At 38.0% G+C, this 18,474-nt stretch overlaps 1 protein-coding gene across 1 annotated transcript in view; it reads left to right on the top strand.

Annotated features, from left to right (window-relative positions):
- Positions 1-17,995, top strand: part of LOC146729201 (uncharacterized) — a 60,077-nt gene extending 42,082 nt beyond the window's left edge. Inside the window, exons 2-3 of the mRNA XM_085495658.1 lie at positions 14,343-14,573; positions 15,124-17,995. Coding sequence (XP_085351784.1) covers positions 14,343-14,573; positions 15,124-16,877 — 1,985 coding nt within the window. The 3' untranslated portion in view covers positions 16,878-17,995. The remainder of the gene's footprint in view (positions 1-14,342; positions 14,574-15,123) is intronic.
- The last annotated feature ends 479 nt before the right edge of the window (positions 17,996-18,474 follow it).

Genomic DNA, 18,474 nt, shown 5'->3' with positions numbered 1-18,474 from the left:
TTATATGTGGATGCATTACATGTAACTACACAAGGTCACGCATCTTGGTACTTTTGAGAGCGTGTAAACTTCACTGTTACACGATTTAACATTGGGGTATTGGAAACTATTGTTTTATTGAGCGACAGTATACTGGGATGTGCGACTTTTGGGGATTAAAAATGAGGTATAGTAAAACCAGAATTTTTAAAGTGTAATAGTTCTCGCTTTGATTTAGTTAGATGTTCATCAATTTAAGTATTTGTGTCATCAAAGTGTCTCGTACCAAATGTCATAGGCAATATTATTTCTTTAACCATGAGATATCTCCTGGATATTAGTTCGCCTTTTAAAATACCCCCAAACATTTAATTTTGAGAATTTACTTGAAGTCTATTCTGCAATGATAAGCAGAAATACGATTCTAAGGCTTTATTTCTTTCTTAGTAAGTTTGTGTAGAAATTCGTGATATAATATTTACTTTTACATCAGTTGAGGCAAATGATGCTATTTTCAGGTGTCATTTCTTGATGTTGTTTTCTCATGCGTACGAAGGACCATGTTGTATTGGCAACATTTGCTGTTAATGGTTGAAAGCAATACACAAATATAACACAATTGGAACTATTTCGGGATAATTGGATTCGCTTAAAATGTGCTACTGTAGGGTAGTATTATTCTTAATTTCCTCATTTCTGATATCAATACAAGAAATTATCAGAAAAAATCAAAAACGAACAAATAAAATATTTTTGTGAAAACAAACCATTACAGTAGCACATTTTAAACGAATCCAATTATCCCGAAATAGTTCCAATTGTGTAGTTACTTGCAGACAACAATGTCTTGTCTCACTGCCTTGATGTGCACGCACTTGTAACATATACATATATGACGTAAACAATACGAGTATGCAAGTATTGAGTTACAAAGTATGACGTAACTTTACACGCAACATTGAACATTCACAATTCCAAATACCTGGATGACACATAAAAGATGTAAAACGTCATTCTGTACGCCAGAGCACAATTCTACGGCAGGTGGTAACCAAATCGTGTAGAAAAACAAATACGAAAGGTTCTTTTGTTGAGAACTACGTTCTACTGCTGTAACACGGCTCAGGTGACAATAAAGAATCCAACTCTGAAAAAAATGCTGTTTACGTCACGGTTTCCACCTGGGACAGAAAAATAATTCATAATAGCTCCAATAAGTTTCTAGCACATTCCGATGATAATTCTGGCTTGAATTCCCTGCTAATACTAGCCTTGGGACACTAGTGTCTAGACAGTTATGCAGTTAGTCATTTATGTATTCCATTTCAGTTCCGTCAGGCCAAAAGTTACAGTTACAGGAAGCAGAGAGTTATATGAATGAATAAATGTCTTTGACCTTTGGCACATTTTGAACCATTTAACTACAAAAAAAAAACTATCGAATTCAAACATCTTCAATGGAATCAACTGAACACGGATTTTCCAGATCAGGACTGCAGCACATTGTCATTACGTTACTACAGTCGTCGCGCAGCGCGTTTGAACTGTAAATAAACAATGCATTTTACGCGCGTGGTATACGTCTCGTCAGTGAGACTCACATCGGACAGAACGCGGCGCGACAATTCTGATGCTTTTATTATGGTACCGGTGCCATGGTGGCAATATAAAATCATCGCCTGCTGAGTTTGCGCAGATAACTCGCTCAGACTGATTTACTGATTGAATATATTTAGAAATAAATATATGTTTTATATAATATACTCATATGTAATCATGAATAAATGATTTCTGTCAACGTACAAATCTCTATTCAGCTACCATGTATTTTTTGAAGAAGATGACAGTTGTCAGCGTTGAAAATGCGTTTGCCGGGCGAAAACGAATTATATTTAAACACTAAGAGATCTGTTTAAACAGATGCCTAGCTCTTAATCTCGGAGGCAATTTAGTTGGTGAATATATTCCCACTTGATTCAAGGAATTGTGCTAAAATCCGTCAAAATCTCGCAATCAGCAAAAGTGTGCTATAACACATGCAAGGTGACTAAAAATGTATTTCCACTAAAGTTGGCGCCAACGCAACAATCACTCACTTCGAGATGTGTTTCCTGCAAAAAAGCCGCTCGATAAACTTAGTTAAGTAAGAATATAATAGTACCACAGTCCGTGGTTACGTCACGTTTACGTCACGTCTACTTGCTATTTAATCAATACAATACGCGCCAGTAGATAACAACGTCGGTAAAGCGCAGAGACGGGCACGTTAGTTGGTTTACGATGAAGCAAATTTCTTATAAAAACAGTGCGGCTATAAACTCGTATAATCTAAAACATATCTCGCGAGGAAGACACAGCGCATGCGCAACAGGGGGGAGATTAACTACCAAATTTACAACCACGACGACAGATTTCTCCCCTGAGGTTGTAGACAGTATATGTTAACGTCCCTCGCCTGTGGCAAAAGCGGCCCTCATGGGGTTTGTTTTATTTACTGTTCTTCTGATCTCCGGCTCAATAACACATCAGTGTATACACACCCAATGAAAATAAGAGTATTGATAATCCGTAACAATCTAAAAGCGAAAACCTGTTCTGTAATTTAGCCCAAGGATAAACTTCCGTGAAAATATCTACCGTTACGTGCACGACATGCGTAATTGCGAACTGTGGTGTTGCTATTTATACAAGTAACTGGTACATATACGACGTTGTAGTCGTACGCCGTAGTAACATGACATTGCTTAGTTACGATGATAACACGGCAAGAATTAGATATTGCAACATTTGCTCAAATTATGTCAATGGTTGGACGATTATCTTCAATAATATGAAATTACATCAGTAACATATTCAGGATCATCGTTCACCTGACGGCATATATGAAGCGTTGCCACGAAACACCACAGCGACCGTTGTCCCACTGAATAAACTGTCGTTTCTGTGTCGCAGCCTGCAGTTCAATCCTACTATATTTTGTTCACTGAAACAGCAACCATTGAATGATAAATTGTTAAAATATAATAATAGACATCACTAATACGTAGCAGTATTTGAGTAAAGTGTCATTTTTAAGCACGTATTACCACTCAACAGACATCGTTTTTTCTACTAATTCTAAGCTACCTCATTGTAATTCTGGTCACGCAGAGGCCCCAACCCCCATCGAGATCGCTTAGAACGCAATTACTTGTTTGCGAAATATTGACTCGAATACTTGACTTAATGGTCTTTCAAAATCTTGAAAAAAGAAATCGTAAAAGGTTTTTTTTAAGAGGACATAGTTTTATTGTACATAGTTACAGTCTTGGGTGATGGGGATCGGTGTTGTGTGTGCAGTTGAACAGAGACGTGTTATCGGGATGCACTTCTCGCGCGACCCGCAACGAGAAGCTTTTATTGGAAAACAAATAAATGTTAGTAAATGGGCCCTTCAATAGAATATACAGATGAAAGGACTAGCTCGTATTTGCCAGCCTACTGCCATGTACGGGGATCGTATTGTGAAGTACATTCAGTCGAGGTGCCATAGTAACAATTTAAATGCGACTTTACATTCAAGAATGGCGGTTGACTTCGATGATTCTTTGAGTGTGCAACTTGAATGAGAACATAAAATGTTCATGCGAGTTTGTATTTTGGTACTTCCTGTTCAGTTTATTTATCAACCGAAACCTGTCGCTAAAAATATGTATAGAACGTCGAAATCAAACACTATGTCTGTCCACAGACTCTTGGCCTACAATAACTACAATTGTGTTGCATATTAATACAATGTACACATTGTGTCCTTACAAAGGCAACATAATATTTATTTTATAAATTATATGACTGAAATATGCAAATGTAACAATGAGGTAATGATACCAATAATTCCACACGCATTTAAAAACGATGATTTTTTTGTGCAACCATGCAAGACCAATCCGGTCTATAACAAATGTAACGATGAAGCGCAAACCCTGGAAAGTTCTCAAAAGTTATATTTATTTCCTCGTGAATGTTAGAATTTGGATGTGTTCGTTTGACAACATATGTATTCCCATGTCCATGCTACAGAAAACTCAGTGCGCATGTCATAGTGAATGTTAGATGATGTGGCCAAAGTTCAGGGAAACCACACATATCCATAATACCATTGGCAATTGACATTGGCAGTGTGTTTGTGTGTGGAACCTATGTGATACATCTCTTCAGCCTCTGGCACCTACGTCACCGTTTCGTGTCAAGTACTACCCAAACGTCATATCCGTTATTGCGATAAGGTGGCAATGTTTATGAAAGTGTTCCCATCTAATCACCGCTATAACATATTAAGCTAATTGTTATATGTACTGCACAAGTGCTAGAAAATCCCACATTGCAGTCTTTGAACGAATCGAGCTGCCCCAGGCAACTAAAAAGGGTGTCAAGTGACAAACACCGTGTCTAGGCTGTTTTGTGATAATCTTCTGAACTTCTCAGGTACTCTTGGATAATTTGTGTATTATTATTATTATTAATAAATAATATATATATATATATAAACATATATAATGTCAAACAATATATAACATCGTTCTCCTCTTCTCGCATAAAATAATCAATTAATAGAGCCAACCGACTAGAATTTGACCTAAAACATTATTCGAATGCTTCACACAAACACACACTCACAATGTATCATTAAAATCACTCATGGTTTGGACGTATCCTTTTCAAATACGTAATGTACTGTAATTCAAATTATGCTGGTAATTTAGCTTAGATATCATGACTAAGTGTAATAGGGGTATCAGTACTGTAAATGGTATGGTGGGATGTTAACGTAGATAAAGATCGGATGTCACTTTGATGCCAATTGAATGTTTAGACTATCTTGTGACTACACATTAACCTTTACGCATCTGTTTTCTCAATGTATATTTAGGTTCTATTAGGTGCATGTACCGTGTTGTGTTTATATTTAGGGGGGTTACATCAATATCGGTAAAATTCTGACCTTTAGTTTTACAAATACGTAATGGCGTACTTAACTGAAACAGAAAATCATTAATAAACATATATCGAAATGACGTTTTTACTTGTACTTATACTAGTACCTCAAGTAATTGTGTGCAAGAACAATAAGTGCATTTAATGATGTACGTACAGGTAAATCCTGGGCGCATGCGCATTGGTGTTTTTTCAATTCATCGAGAATAAATACTTGCAATATGCTCTTTTTATATTTTACGATAAGTCATATTTCGATCATGATGGAAACAAGGAACAACATTAAACTTTAAACTATTCTTAATAACACTGAAAAACTAACAATATTGCCTTTTTAAAACTAATGCATTGACATTGACCAATATCTTCGCATTACCAGCACAAGCACAAGCACAAGGGGAGTGAAGATGCAGTCATTTACTGCGCCAGTATTTTGACAAGGCTTTGTCGTATAACACGTTGTAGATTTCACATAATGTTTTAATGCTCTTTACAAACTTTGCCTTCTTGACCTTGCTTGTTTGGGGTCAACGACATAAATTTGGCAAAGAACATTACCTGGAGTTGATTTTCGATGTGTATGATACAAGCCAGATGGTTTCTGACATCAGTATCAATGTCCTCGTTATATAGCCCGGGGCATTATCTGTGGTAACTGTATAATGTTCACAGGGTTTTACTCAGTTGAATAGACTAGTTAATGAGGTGTATACATTATTCTGTAATTGTCATGTGACTTGGTTACAGTGAAGGTGTTTTTTTTGTTAAGTTGTCTCATCATGCCCTGCGTAGAAGTGTCTCATTGCAGTATTTTCACATTCCATTTAATTGTTTCAAGCTAGGAACAAGTTTATGTAACAGTCACCACCGCGACGCCTTCCTGTGTTCGATATGAGTCCCACGCGACGTGTACAACAAGCGCTGTAAAACGACTTCGGCGCGTTACCATGGAAGCTGTTTGTGTGTATTTTCTCCTCTCCTATGGTGGCAGATAACCAAAAGTCTTTGTTCTGTCGATTTCCCGTATCTTGCAAAATTTAAACCACGACATTCACCGTAACTATCAGTAATGACAATTATAACAGCAATATTGTGAAACGTAACTGTTATTTTTAGGTCTGTATTGTTTTATATTGATATCTGGCCATGGTTTTCACCTCCTAACTGACTTTACGCTTGACAGCTTAGCGAGGACGTGTTTACAATATTTTAAATGCTTATAAACGTCACGATAATGACAGCAATGCTGGTTAGTATATCAAGTTAAAAGAGCAGGCACTAAGTGCAGCTGGCATCGCGATTTATTAGGTGCGAGTGACTCCAATGATCTAGCGAGTACGTGTGGATGGACGGCACACTTTTTACAGTGATCCTCATTGAAGTAAATTGCTGGAAATACGACGCAGCAAACGCGGACTTGGGAGATGATAACTTATTTGATGTGCATGGGTTAACACTTTAACGACCATGACTGTCTTATTTACGAAGTCAATTCTTCATCATTTTCGGATAGTGTCTGGGTGTTTAATTGGGCTTTGCGAATGAAACAAGAAAGTACCTTGATGCAGTTAGCTACTACACGCATTGTGCGTCTATTGGCTGGATATAAATGAAGACAATATGCGAATTGTAATTTAGATGGCGTATGTATCGTTCGTGATGGATTGAATCAGTCGCAGTGCCGCCAGGCTTTTTTTGGTATCGTGATATAGTAGGAAGAAAATAATTGTAAAAATAAAAAAAATGGTTATGATTAAACAATTACAAATGCACCTCATATTAAGTTGAAAAACGCCGAGTGAAGGGATAAGCTACCTGCGCATGCGTTATGCTGATGATTTTCACAACTTACAATTTGTAAATAATTTGATACTTATTCTATTAATATAAATACCATGATGTCTTGGTTAAATTTAGCCCACACAGTGTATACAGTTACTTTATCTCGATTTCAATCCAGTGTAAACATTAAACGCGCTTAAAATAAGTTTTCGCTGTGTGAACCTTTGCCTGAGTCGCCAGACGGTTACTGCTGTGTCTCATTAGGGCGCGTGTTTCTGTGATATGTCTTCTCGTCCTCTGTGCTTTGTATTTTCCCGCGTGTTGTGACATATCGTCTTAGTATGTTGTTGTCTAGCTACAATGCCCATGGCATGGCTCGTGGTGAATGTATTTTATCGAACATATGATTTTAAACCATGGTCATGTGATTCTTGTCAACCCACTCTACTTTTGAAAATGACATTGAATGTGATCATCGTTTCTCTCGTTTGATTATAGTCAACGTATATTATAAAGCCAGTTAGGGATCAGTCATTATTTTGGGGGGTGGTGGTGAGTGCAAATTACGGTTACTAAATACTAGCTGTGTTCGTGAAGATTCCTAATGTCACCTCAAAACGTAATGTCACGGTGACAATAGATAGTTCAACCGAATTTGTAATTGAAAAGAACGAAAGTACATGTCCGACAATAAACCGAGAAGTACTTTGGGTCACGTGATTGAAATGAAGCAAGTGATTGGATAAGTGGATGACTCATAAAGTGTATTACTGGCAATAGCAATACACCATCGGAATTCCATTATAGTGCGATGTCTCATTTACAAACATGACGTCAAAGGAAAGAACCATGCTGTTAAAACTGCCCGTAATTATATCGCATTAAAAAACTATAATTCAATCTTTAGCGAATGTACGAGCATTACTGTGACGTCACTTTGTCTGAAGTCAAAGGTTGAACTACAGGTATAAATTGGAGTAATTTAAGACTGATAATCTGACAAAGCAAAATAGTGCGTCATCGCAGGGTCATGCGATAATGGACGCTAGTTCACGGTCATACATGTTCTACTTCCGGTTTACCAATCTGTCATGAGTGGAATTTGGTAGTCTGTTTAATGATGCGGAACGAGGCTTGATGGAGAAAATGGTGCATCATGTGACCCGGTCGGTTATCAGTGACAGTAATGCATCATGAACTAGATTATATGCATGGAGCGCGTACGAAACTCACGCACTGTAGAGTACACATAAAGTTTGGAATTACATATTGTTGATATCTTAGCAAAAAAAAAACGGTATTCGTATCGTTTGACACGAAAATAAACTACAACATTGCACATATGATTATGAATACAGTGCTAGTACATCGTTTAAATACGATGGAAGCTCAACAAAAAGTATATGACAGTTCAATTGTGTACGAGATTGAATTATAATAATAGCGCAACTGCAAAGAAACTCAGTACGCAGAAATCATGCACTCGTCCCTGTTGAGCCAAACACCGTGAACCCTTTTTCATTTCCATTGCTAACAATTTCAAAAAAATCGTTACTAAAACTGAACTGGCAAAATCCTATTGTATATACTTTGCTATTACTAAGGTCAGAAAAAGAGCGTCTTTGTTTGACATTTGACATTGGTTGTCAATGTAGGCAATGATTTGTACACTCGTCAACATGACTTAATAAAATGAAACGCATTAATGATCTCGGCCGTGACAACCAGTTAATCGCATTGTGTGATAGAATGTACAAAGCAAAGAGACAATCAGCTGATGAAGGTGATGTCGGCAGTAAAGAGTTTCACTCATTTAGCTCTTATTTGGAAATTGCCACGATTTGACACAGTAATTCGACCATTGAGTCTTTGACGTTTAATTATTAGAGTAACCGCATTTTTTGTTTTTATAAAAAGTTAACCATAAAACATGCCGCCATCTGATTGGCCCAGCTGTTAGGTTTTAGGGTAACAAATTTGTTAGACCGAAATTTTAAGGTAAACATCAAAATAAATAATTCGAAAAGTGTGAATACTATATTTTGGAGCATGTACAAGTTGACTTCCGAGAGACATAGAAATCCAAGTTACTCTACCTTGATAAGCAATCGATTGATTATCCGAACCATATTAATGGTTTCTAGATTTGATTTCAAAGAAGTTTTATTTTATTTTGTTTAAAAGGTGTCCTTTATTAGACGAAACTGAACATGATCGATTATGTAAACCAATCGTGTAATAGAAACATGCGTCCATGTCGATCAACTTACACATATCGAACACTGGGCCTACGTGGTCTTCTCACATCGTGTAACTAGTGAAAACTGGACAAATACAACATAACAAGTTTTTATTCAGTTTGAAAAAAGCAATGCCACTTGGAATGTGCTGCACACGAAGTAGAAGTTGTATAATAATAAGGTTATTACGAGGATACCGCAAAGTATGCACTCAGACAGTACACCGTCGCATCGATCTCCACTGCGCGTCGGTCAATACTCCTGCTGTACTGTCCTCAAGCATACTTTTCAGTATCCTCGTAATAACCTCATATGAAGTTATACATATCATACTGAGAGTTGATATAATGTATTACGTAAATTATCGTCCTGTAATTGTTGTTTGGTAATGGCCGGCATGTTGACTTGATAGGTATATATCTCAGCTTTGGGCAGAACTTTAATAGCATGTGTGAATATTGAGTCTGTGGTATTATGTGCGCGTGATAATAGTTCGATTACGTCAACAAAGTTACGCTCAAAGTGACATCATGACGCACACGGTCGTTGACTGGTACAAACTCATTGAACCAGTATACTAAAGTTTATGAATTCTCGGTACTTCAAACAATTTCCATTCAATATGCAGATATTTGAAGGACTGTTTTAATTGTTTTAACACGAGCAGCTGTGAAGTGACGATGAACGCAACATTCAAGTTGTGGCCCTGATTTGACAACCTACAAAATATCACATTACACTCGAACCAGTAAATGTTCTGTTCAGTCAGTCAGTTTGTCAAAAATGACTACACTGGATTGAAAATATTACTAAAATTGTTGAAGAATGTTTTAGCGAAAATGTTAGCGAGTAAAAACAGGAGTGAAGCGATTAATGCATGTTGACATAGCGAACTCGTCCATGTAATGGACATATCTATGGTGGATAAAACAATGGCACTATTCTGGATGATTTTTACTGAAATCGAATATTGCAACTTGACGATAAATAGAAATTATGCTATTGGTTACAGGCTCTATCGAGTACAATTGACACTTTTGTCATTTCCATGTCATTTTTGTAAAAGGAATACTTATATTTACTACTACATTGAAATAGTTATTATTGCTAATAACTTTTCTATGGCAAACCGTGATCGACTTGGAGCGGCCATAGTGATGCGCACCGAAAACAGTCGACACGACATGGCCCCAATTTTTGTTAAATTCCAGTCTAGATAACAGCTTGACGATGAAAACAACGCCCCCAACGATATAACGACATCACCTCGTGATGACCGAAGAGCTCTCCGAAGACGACTACTTTTCTCTCTCCTCTTATCACTTACGCTGACTATCGGCTAATGAGGTCTTTTCTTCCCACTCACAATCAAGTTATTAGGGCTCAACCAAATTGGATCAATAAATACTTTAAAATGTAATGTTCAGTAATTCAAGAACCTGCATTCTATATTCCCCTTTGTCAGGTGATCAAGCAGAGCGGCGATCACACTCATTATATTCACTTTTTGTGTTGATGGCCCATTAACCATCTATGTGTCGTTGGATACACATATAGTTGATGACATAGGCGATCGTTCACGTTCAGTTCCATTGCTGAATAAAATCGGTAAATTGCTGGATAATTTCAACCAATTGTGGTTTTCACTGATGTATTTCAACTTCAAATACTCTTTTAATATAGCAACGTGCACGTGCTGTCCATCAATGTCGAAACAAAGAACCGTTGTTATTACGTGCACTTGTTTATTTGTGTGTGTTGTTTGTCTATTTCTAGCTATTTACTTTCACCATTTTTATGTGAGAAATGAACAGTAAAACGGTCGGTATTAAAACACTAAAAAACCATATAAATGTCAATAAAGATAACAATCCTATGTGACAGCGCCAGCGTGGACTTATGTTAAAGCGGGGGAGTCATCACCTGCGCATGCGTCAGATGGTCATAACGTATCATTGTTTACAAACAAGCGACTACCCATGAGTCTTTGCGCTTTTAGCGTGTGTTGTTATCGTCGCTTGGGACTCAATTCCCGCGCGTGCGTAGGTGACGACCCTCCCGCTTTAATATGAATTACATGAAACTCGGCTGTTAGTTAAATATACTCAGTTTCCAGACTCATCAATATTGCTTGTTTTATCGATTTGTACTTAGTGACAAGATGTCGATTACGTAAACATGCAACAATGTCAATTATCATTGCATCCATATTAGATTTCACCTCGATTTTGACGGATGCGATAAATGTGGTTTTCAGATTCGAGTGAACAACTTGATTCGTATTGTTTTCGTATTGGATTCGTATTTATTTATTTATGTATTTGTCAGTTGTTAGACCACGTGCACGACAATGGTTTCTGAGGTTAGCCGTTGAGCGCTGAAAGTGATTTTGTTGATGTTTTGATAGTGTTATGTTTATGTCTCACGTTGTACTGATTGTGGTCTCATTCAGTCTATCGTTTGACGTAATATATGATATCATTAATATAGAACGATGCTACATGGCGCTGTTTAATCACGTGTTACATAATCTACCTTTTACTTGTGCAGGTATACTGCGAGTGAAATGATTTAGTTACAGAATATAAGAACAACCGTCATTACTCTACCTACCATGAGATTTGCAAACATCATGGTTGTCATGGCAATATTTGATATATGCTGCGTAAATTTCCGCATCCCAGCGCGATAAAGAAATGATCGCTCGTTACTATAGTAACTTCACATCCCTCTTTTCTTCCCAGAATTGCCTAGTAAGTAGGGTGGCATGAGATGACGAAGTGTTGGCGTGGTGCTGTCAGCAACAGTTTCCGGCATAATATATGGTATGGCTGTCGTTCATGTGGACAGGACGCTTTCCATCAACATATATGGTGTGTCTGTAGTTCATGTGGATAGACAGTTTGCGTCATCAGATGTTGTGTTGTGGAAAGGGCGGTTTTCGTCATTGTATACGGTGTGAATAGTTCATGTGGACAAGATAGATACTGTCGTTACATATAGTTTGACTGTAATTTACGTGGACATGACGGTTTCCGGCATTTATATATGGTGTGACTGTGGTTCATACAGACAGAACAATTTCTGTCACCATATATGGTATAACTGTAGTTCATGTGGACATGACGGTTTCCGTCATTCATATATGGTGTGACTGGTTCATATAGATAGGACGATTTCTGTCGTCACATATGGTATGACTGTAGTTCATGTGGACATCACGGTTTTCGTCATTCATAAATGGTGTTAGTGTGGTTCATATAGACAGAACGATTTCTGTCATCATATATGGTGTGACTGTAGTTCATGTGAACATAACGGTTTCCGTTATTCATATATGATGTGACTGGTTCATATAGACAGGACGATTTCTGTCACCATATATGGTATGACTAAAGTTTATGTGGACATGACGATTTCCGGCATTCATATATGGTGTGACTGTGGCTCATATAGACAGAACGATTTCTGTCACCATATATGGTATGACTGAAGTTTATGTGGACATGACGATTTCCGTCATTCATATATGGTGTGACTGTGGCTCATATAGACAAAAAGATTTCTGTCACCATATATAATATGACTAGTTCACGTGGACACGACGGTTTCCGTCATTCATATAATGTGTGATTGTAATTCATGTGGACAAGACGGCCAACTGTTTACAGATTCAGTCTTGGATTAAAGGGTCAAGAGCTACTTGTTTGTCAACTTTCTCGTTTTTTTTATCCAGATTGGTCTCTGTGATACCAAAAAAACACGAATGCTATTTGAGACGATCGATATTTTAAAAACGTACAAAAAGACAAGAAGTTGGCAAAAATTATTGAACGTTTTCTTTACACATGCGAACATCAGTTGAGGAAATCTGACGTTAGCGGCGCCCTAACATGAAAATAAACCGAGGGATCTCCGATTGCATGCATGCATGCCAAAAATAAAAATCGAATAGAGTCGAGCATAGACCGATGTAATTTGCTGTCCATTGAACTGTCGTCGTGGTCACGTACCTTCAAAGATATTGATAAATAGAAATACACATTGTGATGTGAGCTCGTCCTTTATCTGCCAATCACGTGCTGGTACCAAAGGTCAATGAAGGCCCCTCGGAAAGACCTCTCCCTGTTTGTTCAGAGACAAGCAGCATGAAAAAGTACGACCCCCATGAGACGGCACCAGCTCTTAAAGAATTATGAGTATTTCGGCATTAGCCGATCCCTTGGGTCTCGTCATAGCTACAGTGTTAAGGGAGTCGTGTAATTCCGTTACCAGAAAAGGTCAATTGTCATAATTAAGACAATTTGTTAAATTAATTGAGTTCATGTGATCTTTTACGTTTTTTACGTGACAAGGAGCTCATATTATTTATGAACAGACAGTTAGTCCTGCCGGGTGGATTATCGTCTGCCAAGATTAAGAGCCGTATGTGTACATTTCCACGCGCAAATATGCAAAACAGTTTCAAACATCCGGGTTCTTCAGTGAATCGAGCCCTTTCGGCTACGTTTCGCGATAAAGCCAGTAATTGTGATGTAATACGAAACATTAAAATAAATATTTGTTTTCAGTGGGTAAACTTCAAAGCGTGGGATACTCGAACGGCTGACATGACACGCAACAACCTTCTCATGCTTCTCAGCGAGCAATCTCGTGGTAATACACCACGTGACCTCATCACCGGAAACTTACGAGTAAAAAACGGGAAACACTGAAATCTTGCCGAGTGGTTAATTTGCATATTACCTTCTGACATTCATCGAAATGTTAATTAAGAGATTTTTCTTACATGTGTCAGTCAATAATCCCAAGGATCCGTTTCCGTGGCAACGCTCATTAAAAGCTTCCTCGCAAGAGCAAATGTAAGGTTGTTCATCATATAGGTTGTTGAAATATTCGCTTCGGGCGACACAGAACGCTTGGTTTGACTTCCATCTGCCGTTGATACTATTTGCTTAACATAACGACTCTGTGGCACATATTCACTCTTTCATATCAATCCACTTTGTTTTCTTTCATTTGTTATAATGAGTGTTTGTTAACAATTGAAATCATGGCAGCGCTGACAGCTTTTCACAATGGAGACGCCTTGAAATGGATTCCTCAGTCCCTGGTAATAATATGAAACGTTGAACATGAAACACCCTAATTTGATTTTTTTTAAATAAATAACTCGAAATTGACGACGATCTTAAGCATGTGACTTTTAATTTTCATTTTCTGATTTACACTTTAGTCATTCTTTGAAATAAAAATCCTCCTTGTTTTGCTATGTTTTGAGTACACTGGCAAAGTCACATGTGTATGTTGTCATGACGACATTAATTTGTCAATACAAATTATCTGAATATTTTTTTGTTTTTGCAGGATACGGCCACATCACACCTGTCACCTGGTTTGGTCGAATATTCTGTATGTTTTATGCGCTTGTAGGAATACCCTTGATGCTACTAGTATTAACCAACGTTGGCCGACTACTTGCAAATACGGCTAAGCTCTTATACGTTGCATATACCAGCAAGCTGTGCCAGCAATCTAGGTGTTGCCGTGCCCAGCGGAACAGGAAAATGGCGAGAGGGAAAAGTGTGAAAGCGAAACGTAAGTATTTTGTTTTAGCAACACTTGGTGGCGCTATGTTATTATGCTTACGGATAATTCGCATTACGTTTGTGTGGATAATAGAAATACACGAAAAGACGGGGATACAAACTATTTTACTTAAAGCGCGGTGGTCGTCGCGCAGCGCGTGTTCGAATTTAATGTAAATAAACAATGTATTTTACACGCGTTGCACACGTCGCTATGAGACCCATATCGAACAGGACGCGGCGCGACGACCACCGCGCTTTAAGGTTCACTAATGAATAGCCAACTAACTATGGATATCGGCGTATCTTGAATGCCAAAGTTAAATTGTGTAACTTTTATGAAATAAAAAAGGTTATAAAGACGTGTATGACATGGTAATTATGAATATTGGTCCGAAATTAACCAATAAATTATTAAAAAAAAAAACTACATAAACATTTGCACTAACACGGGGAAAACATGGCACACAGTGGATTTATTAGTTCGTTCAGAGTTTCAAATGTAAAATTTAATCTAAATCGCAATGTGTTTTCTCTTTCTTATGTTGTTGCTCTAATAGCTAAAAGAAAAGCACCGACAAGGAAAAAGGGCAAGAAAGGTGTATCTAAGAAAAGAGGAAACAACAAGAACACAAAGAAAGAAATTGCCTTGACGGTGGACGAGGAAAACACGAAATGTCAACCAACGTTACCAAAATCACCAAGCGATGTAGGACCTACCAGAGATAAAATGAAAAAGAAGAAGAGACCTGCTACTATAGCAACCGCGGATATTAAAATGATGGACCCTGATAAAGCTAGTCGGTTAGCACACTATGACAGGATTGAGGATTTGTTGAAAGGCTCGCCGGGGCATAGTACGGGAGAAGAACCGTCCAGTGTGGCATCGTCTCCAGCAAGAGGGCTAACTATTCGGGAAGCATACGCGTTCAGCCGATCTGCGTCGAACGAAGGGTCTGCCTCCACACCTACGTCACCACAGAGTGAACGAAAAAAAATCACTTTCAACGCAGGTGATGAGGAAACTAAATCAGATACGGAACTTGAAATTGCGAAGTCTGGCGAACGTACTGCGGAGGCAAGCAGGCAATCAAATACTCCAAGTTCTAGTAAAGACGAAAATGGTGACAAAAAAACGAACAATGATCAAAAGGAAAAAGATGAGAGCGATTCTAAGTCGGGATCGAAGTCCGAGGTTGAAAAACCAAAGAAAACGGTTGAACTGGACATTAATAAAGACACAGGGACCTCCAGTTTGAAAAGGAGGGGTAAGAAAAATCACAGATCAAGAAGTGAAACTAGAACTAAAAAAGATAGTTATAGGTCAGACAGCGAGTCCGATAGCAGGTCTGGTAGTTGGCAAAGGCGGCGAAGACGACGGCTATCGTCGCCCGGAACTGGCTCTAGACCATCATCCATTGCGTCTTTGTATTCTCTGGAGCTAAAGGTGATGGACACTACAACTGCTTTGAGGTTAGCTAACTATAATAAACCCGATTGGAGCAGTCGAGACGATTTGGACAAAGCGCTGTCGGAATTTTCCGAGGACGATAAAAAATCGAAAAGTGGGGACACGCCAGTTAAATCTGACAAAAAAGGCACTAAAAAGGATAAATGTGCCGAACAAACTGAGGAAAAATCAACAAAAGATAAAAAAGCAGAAAAAAGGAAAAGTAAAATAAAAAGCAAAAGCAAAGAGAGCGTTAATGTCACGGAACCAACAGAAAACGACGAGAACAAAACTGAAGTGGAGACCGAAACAGGAAATGCCGAGGTTTCTATTGTGGTGCCTGAACGTCAGGACAGTGTGAAATCAAATAAAAAAACTGCACGGAAACGTAAAAGTACCGCCAAAAAGAAATCTCCCAAAAAGACAGTTATAGACGATAATGAGGAGGACATTGCCCCAACGCAGGGCATGGATGATTTAGAGGCCGATTTTTCAGAGGAAGAGCGCGCGCGCAGACGCAACGATGAATTCGAAGTTCCCATCACACCTGTATTAGTATTATTCTTCTCGTATATTTTAATGGGCGCCATTTTATTCTCTCAGTTAATTGACGGTTGGGATATCCCCATCGGAATTTATTTCTGTTTTATCACCTTGACTACCATTGGGTTTGGTGATTTCGTACCTGACGATAGTCTGTACAGTTTGGTGGCTTGTACAGTGTACACCATGGTTGGCATGGCGATCACGTCCATGTGTATAGCCTTGATGATTAAAAAGTTTGTCTCCTCCATCAGACGAGTAGGCAGACGAATAGGACTCATTAAAGATGAAGACGAGGAGCGTGATTTCGAGGACAGATGAAATTATGCAAAATAATTGAGTTTTTTTATTCATGTTTGTTATAATCACGTGATTTGCTGTGGTTTGGTATGAATCTGAACTTGAACCCACATTTCGTAGAATAGTGTCGAGAATTATGTGTTACAGGCAAATCAGCGTAAGGCTGTTGTCCTTGGTTACATCAATGATGATGATTTACCCTAAACTGCGATGCGCGCGCCGCAAAATGAGAATGTTGCAATTTCTCCCTCTAGCGGGCGCACAACCTACGCAGTTGATTTGTCCGGTCACATTGAGCGTTTTTCTATTCATATTCAAAGTGCAATGCTTGATGTTAAACTCAGAGATGTACAAAATGTAGATATTATTTATACTTTTCAATATCCACCTGTTACCATGTCAACGCCAATAACGAGGTTTCGAATATTTCGGGTATGGCGTATTTACAATGAGTGACCTCTGTCCCACTACAACATTTAGTGTTTTTTCCCGCGCTGTGCAGACGTTTTCCCCAAATTTTGTTTTTGTCGTATCTTCGGAATATAGGTCGTTATTTCTACAACGTTTTTGCAACTGTGTTTCCCGTCGAAATTAAAAAATGTATTTTTCGCTTACCTGGAACAAACAGTTTAATCTGTGTTACTGTCGCCACTACAAATGATTACACACGACACAACTCGATCTATTTCTGATAATTCTTTCTATTCAAGTGTTATTCATGAGATTCGAGCCTTAATTGTGCTCATAACATCGCCATTTTCCTGTATGCAAATTAGGTGTTTACGTCATAAACGAGTTATGGTGATCGCAATATATTCCAAGTAGTTCCAGAGTAGCGGGAGAATACAGATATTATTATCCACCCAATTTTGGCGAATTACCTGAAATAATGTAAACAAACTTGAAACTTAATTAATTTTGGCGGGAAAACGCCGACGTCTGAAGAAGTTTAAAGTAGTACTTACTATGCAAATGCACACTTAATAAGAAATCATTGTTGTATAGACTATTCTCAATAAAAAGATAGTGTTTAGCTTATAATTAGAAGAATCAAGAAATTCCTACTTAATCTGTTGCTTTCATATCAGAATTAAAAAAAAAACATCGAAGAATGAATAAATTTATAGTGTTCCACCAAACCTATTATTTTTTTGTTTTATTTTAATTTTAATTGGTAATAGTTACTTCACCAAGAGAGTGAAACTCTTACTATGGCACGTTTATGCCAGTTAATGTGCCAAATCGTTTGTCGTCATGGCAACAACGTGTATAAGATGTATGTACCCAATCGGCTATCATGTGTGTGATTTATATATGTACCAAACTGGTTGTCATCCTAGCAAAAACTTGTGTGTGAATTGTATGTACCAAAATGGTTGTCAGCCTAGCAAAAACAAGTGTGTGAATTGTATGTAACAAACTGATTCTCATCCTAGCAAACACGTGAGTGTGAATTGTATGTACCAAACTGGTTGTCATCTTAGCGAAAACGTGTATGTCAATTGTATGTACCAAACAGAAACTGGTTGTCATCCTAGCAAAAACGTGTATGTGAATTGTATGTACCAAAGTGGTTGTCATTCTAGCGAAAACGTGTATGTGAATTGTATGTACCAAA

The sequence above is a fragment of the Saccoglossus kowalevskii genome, chromosome 22 (genome assembly GCF_978046115.1).
Source record: "Saccoglossus kowalevskii chromosome 22, keSacKowa6.1, whole genome shotgun sequence".
In the NCBI taxonomy this organism is placed as follows: Eukaryota; Metazoa; Hemichordata; class Enteropneusta; family Harrimaniidae; genus Saccoglossus; species Saccoglossus kowalevskii.
This window is presented reverse-complemented; position numbering and strand designations above follow the sequence as displayed.